Genomic DNA, 5,419 nt, shown 5'->3' with positions numbered 1-5,419 from the left:
GACAGATATACGGGCAGCTTTGGGAATCCTGATTAGGAGTCTTCGTGTATGTGTCAGGCTTGATATCAATTCAAGTATTCCCTGATGGTCTAGTGGGGCATGTTTGGAAGGGTAGCGTGTGGGAGAGTTTGTCGCATTCTCTGGTTGGAGACATGCCCGACAATGCCAATCAGAAATGAGCGCCAGGGCTCTTTTAGTGAGCGATACAACCAAGCCAATAAGTAAAATACAATAGTTAATTTAATAGTAAAATATGTTATCTATATATTATCAACAAGTGCTTCTTTCATTTCATCTATACCATCAACAACCCGTGAATGGTCCTTTTCTATAAAAAAGGAAGCCGCCAGAAAAGCACATCCTCCAAGAGCACAAACAAAAACAGTCGTCAACAAACCCCATCTGATATACTTACTATCATTATTTATATTTATTTCATCGTGTTTTTTAGTTTGAGTTGCTATCTACATGTCAATAAACAAATGAGCGATACAACCAGGCCAACAATGTACGTACTTGCTGCATCTCCCAGAGCGTGTTGAAAAAATATATTTATTGCAGAAGATGTGGCCCGACGATGTGGGGAAACAATGTACTGCTCATTAATGTACTCAAAAAACCATTAACATATCCACATTAATGCTAAAACAAACACACATGGCAGAAACCCCAAGAAATAGGGCCAGAAACGAGCTGTACATTTCAAACAACAGCATGTAAAGTGCATAAAATATGAAGAAAGATGCACAAATCAGGCCACATCCGCAAATAATTGGGTCATATGAGACAGATATTGGCTGGAGTTTCTTTGAGAGAAGTGACCCGATGAACACACCTTTGATGTGACAAAAAGAATATACCAGTCAGTCCCGCACAGCAAATGATGACTCCGCAAATTGTAGTCACTGTGTTAGGAGACATGTGTTGGAGAACCACTTGTGCATATGCGGGGATCCAAAACCCAAGAGCCCCTCCGGAAAATGTGACTCCAATACATCCCAACAAGATTAGGAGATATGTTTTGTTGGTGAATAATACTTTCAAGTCTTTAGAATAACTGGTTGTGGTTTTTGTCAAAAAATCGTCATTTTGACCAATTTCGGGCTCGTAGAGCAAAATGGAGCTGATAAGGACAAGAAAGGCTCCGAATATTGGGGTGATTCGAAAGGCCCATTTCCATCCGAGGTGTTCGGATATGACAGAACCGGTTATATAACCAATCCCCGAGCCCACTGGAATGGTCAGAGAAACGACTCCAAAAGCAATAGCACGATTTTTTTGTTCAAAAAGATCAGTAATGATTGTAGGGACCACTGCAACAAAACATGCCTCTCCAATGCCAACAAATGCTCGACAAACCAAAAATAACTCAATACTGTCTTCTTGAGCAAGTGAGGATAAATATGTCATTAAAGTCCAACTAAATAGTCCAAAAATTATTATTCTTTTTCGACTGACTCGGTCTCCCAGATACCCCGCAATCGGGGAAGTGAACATAAATGCAATGATAAAGACACTCTGGGCAAGACCGAGTGTTGAATATGTTACATTGAAATACTCTTTTAGTTTTGGAAGAGCTCCGGCGACTTGAAATCGATCGATGTAGTTTAATAAGTATATAAATACTAAAATCAGAATGTACAACCTATTCCCTATCATTTATTATATATTCATTGTTGGCATAATAACTAACAGATTTTTTGAATAAATATGTTATCAATTTTTTTAAACCTTATAGAAGTAATAATTAATTCCATTTTTTATAAACTTTAAATCTTTATGTAGTAATAAAACATAGAATTCGAATATTAAAAAAGAGGACCAACATTGTTAATCACTGATTAGCTGAAAAATCTGACTTCAGCAAGGAAGCTTGGGAAAATGGTGGTGAACTTATATCTAAACAAAATAGAAATCCCCTTTAAAAAATCCCAGAAAATCCTCGGCGTGACTTACGATAGTCATATGTGTTTCTCCCAACAAATTGAAAATGTTACTACTAGCTGCATGAAGAAACTTAATATCTTAAAAGTGTTCCTCCGAAAATGCAAACAATGGATCAGCTTCCCCACACGCTAATCAATATACCGGCAATACATCGAACCCTTCATTAGTTATGCTTGTGGGGCGTGGGGAGGGTTTGTCACTGAAACGAACAGTGAAAAAATCGAAAAACTCAAGAAAGATTTCTGAAAGCACTACAAGTACAGAATTAACATCTATCAATCGCCTCATTTAAAGAAATCTTGGGAAGGAACCATGGACCTACAGGCCCTAAAACTCCACCACCGCGCCCTTATAGAAATTGAGTCGGGACTAGGGTGCAGCACCGGGCAAAGATGAGGACCCTCCTCAGCAAACCCGGGAGCACCTGATTAATTAGTTCTATGTTTTGGACGGTGATCTTGGTTCTAATAATATACTTGTCGGCATACATATTCCAGCCCCTTGATATTCCAGACTCATCAATTTAGTTAACTTCTCTATATCATTAAAATAATTTTTTATTCTTAAAAAAATTCCAGACTTAGAATGGAATTCTTACATATAGTTTTTTGATTTATGGTCGATTCATTATTCTTCAAAATCTCACAAATTTCGACTTTATTTAAATTTTATTTAAGAGTCATCAGGGTGTATGACATTGAAGAATCTGAAAGTTCGTTTTCTTAAAAAATTCGTTTTTGAAGAGAGTGAAACTATTTGAATATATTTTATAAGATTTTTTTCTATTTCCAGGCTGACTTTTGAAAAATGAATGAAGCATAATTGAAATCTAAAAAACCGACAGAATATAATTTATTAAAAGTCAACAAAAATGTGGTTTGATCATTTAAAATTAACCACATTTTATGCAATTGATAAACCTTCAATATATTATTAGGCTGAATATTTAATTTTGTAATAATTTTTATAATTTGATATTCATTTTTGAGTATATTAAAATATAATTTCTTTTTTATTTAAAGAGATAATCCTACAAAATTGAATTTAGTGACGAATGAGTTCACGTAATATTAAAGGACTACGCCTCGACCTAACCAAATTTGAAAACGGAGACACCCAAGAAAAGTTGGTTGTTCAGTTAAATAAAAAAGTAGTCCTGGGACCACTGGAAATGAAGAGGGTTTATCAAATAACTCAATTAACATAAAAAATTGGATAAATGAAATCAAAGAAAGCGACGTGACAATAATATGTGAAATCGGATCAGGAAGTGCAGGAATAGTCAACAAGACAAGGCACACTCCAACGTCCCAAATCATGGCAACCAAAATCATCCACGTGGACGTGAAAAAGTCCGCTCGGTCACAAATAATCCGTGAATTGGACGTTCTCCACGAATGTCAATCTCCACATATAATCGGGTTCTTTGGGGCATTCTACACAGACTCGGCACTACATATCTGTATGGAGTATATGGTATTCCTTGGTGATAAAACGACAGGACGTGGGGTCTCTTGACACAATGATGAAACGGATTGGTCGGTTTCCCGAGCCAATAATCGCTAAAATGGGACTGTCGTGTATTCGAGGACTTGTCTACTTGCGAAAGAACCACAACATAATCCATAGAGGTGAGATAGAACACGATTATTGCAGATATTAAACCCTCTAATATTCTCGTCAACAGTTTAGGAGAGCTCAAGTTGTGTGATTTCGGAGTATCAGGATATCTAATCGACTCGATGGCCAATTCATTTGTGGGGACTAAATCGTACATGGCTGTACTCATCTTTTCCAAATTTGTAGCCAGAAAGGCTTTTGGGGACTGTTTATTCGGTCCAGTCTGACATTTGGAGTCTAGGACTGACTCTATTTGAGTTGGGGGTCGGATACTATCCTATTGACACAAGACCGCGGACTTTCTTCTCTGATCAGGATACGTTTGGAATGACCATTGCCGATCACTGGGCGGCAGCAGAACGAGGGATTCTTCTCGGGGGTGACCATACTTATATTACTTATAGAAATATGCACGTTCGATTCGACTGAAGAGGAGCATATCATGTCGATCTTTGATTTACTTGAGTACATCAACTCGGAGGTATTTTGTCTATTATAAGATCAGCCTCCGCCGAGACTCCCTCCTGTGGGTTTTACAGCCGAATTTTCCGAACTAATAGATGCATGGTTTTGGTTTTGTTAGTCATGTTGTAGTCTTCAGAAAAATCCAGAGAATCGTCCGACATTGAACATGTTATTGGTCAGGAATGATCATATAACGTGACTAGAACAGTCCGTATTTGAACACTCCTGCTTTAACCAGTCTAAATTTCCCGAATTGGATATCTATTGTAACATGTACCCCAAGACTATATGCATAAACTAACATTATATTAAAATAGAGGTTTATTTGATCTTTTGACCAGTAGTTAGGTAACCAGAAGTTTTTACGGGAAATTATAGATTAGAATAAATTTTTAGCAATCCACGTGTTAGAGAATATGATTCAATGCAGTATTTATGCCACATGAGCTACAGTAAACGCACCAATCCTATCCTGAATTGTAAATTATGCAGGTCATATTTGAAAATTGAGAACTGTGAGCATACTAAAAAGAGCAACGATACTTTCAAAACCAATCTAAAATGCAAAACAAAATTTAGCTTTATAAATATCAAAACGGAAATGAAAATGATGGTGTGAATGAAGATGACAATGACTAAATTATTAATTTGTCTGGATGATTTTCATTAGTAGATATTGATGGATACTATATTTGTTCTTTATTGGGTTTTAAATAGCAACTTTAATTTCAAATTTATACTTTTTTGCCAATTAAATTTATCTGTGAATAAAAATAGTGCCTTTCTATATACATAGCAATTTGTGTTATTAATCATTTTTAACACATAAGCTAGTAATTTCGATTTAGCAATAATTGCAGATTATTAATGTAAGAGAAAATGAAGGTCAGATTTATTTCCAAAAACATTAAAGAATTAGTAAACCAAGAAAAGTTTAAATCCAGTAATTACGACTCGAAGTAGAAATATGCCAATTTTTGAGATTCTAAGATACAAAAATGTTGCAAACTCTCATTTTTGAAAGGCGTACTGTTTTGTTGAAATCTAGCTTTATATTATAACAGGAAATACGATAATGTGTCATTAGGCTGGGACATTGATCCATGTAGGACTGCCCTAGTCACTTCATTTTTGGGGTCCACTTGAAAGTCTGGCAGTAAGAGACCGACCAAACCTTTGTATTCGGTAAATTTTGAATTATCTATTTTCCGAAAACTGGCAAATTCTTCTTCATTGAACCTTGGACACCTTTTCATTCCAAATAACGTGATAAAACTCCCTATTTATACCAATCCGGCACGTTATTTTACGCACTATCATTTTATTAAACTCATCAGATTTATAGACATTTGTGAGTGATATTCTCTTACTCTGTGGACTAGATACT

The 5,419-nt window shown here is 35.9% G+C and overlaps 1 protein-coding gene across 1 annotated transcript; it reads right to left on the bottom strand.

The window, feature by feature from the left end:
- Positions 1-777: 777 nt before the first annotated feature.
- Positions 778-1,410, bottom strand: LOC115228058 (protein spinster homolog 2-like). Its single transcript, XM_029798731.1, has one exon. The coding sequence runs from the start codon at positions 1,408-1,410 to the stop codon at positions 778-780; it is 633 nt and encodes a 210-aa protein (XP_029654591.1).
- Between the last annotated feature and the right edge of the window lie 4,009 nt (positions 1,411-5,419).

This window comes from Octopus sinensis, unplaced genomic scaffold, assembly GCF_006345805.1.
Source record: "Octopus sinensis unplaced genomic scaffold, ASM634580v1 Contig09277, whole genome shotgun sequence".
NCBI lineage: Eukaryota > Metazoa > Mollusca > Cephalopoda > Octopoda > Octopodidae > Octopus > Octopus sinensis.
The sequence above is the reverse complement of the archived record's forward strand: the minus strand, read 5'-3'. Positions and strand labels throughout refer to the sequence as shown.

Bases quoted from the DNA above. Each gene is read 5' to 3' on its own strand.
- LOC115228058 (XM_029798731.1), bottom strand. From the start codon at position 1,410: ATGACATATTTATCCTCACTTGCTCAAGAAGACAGTATTGAGTTATTT.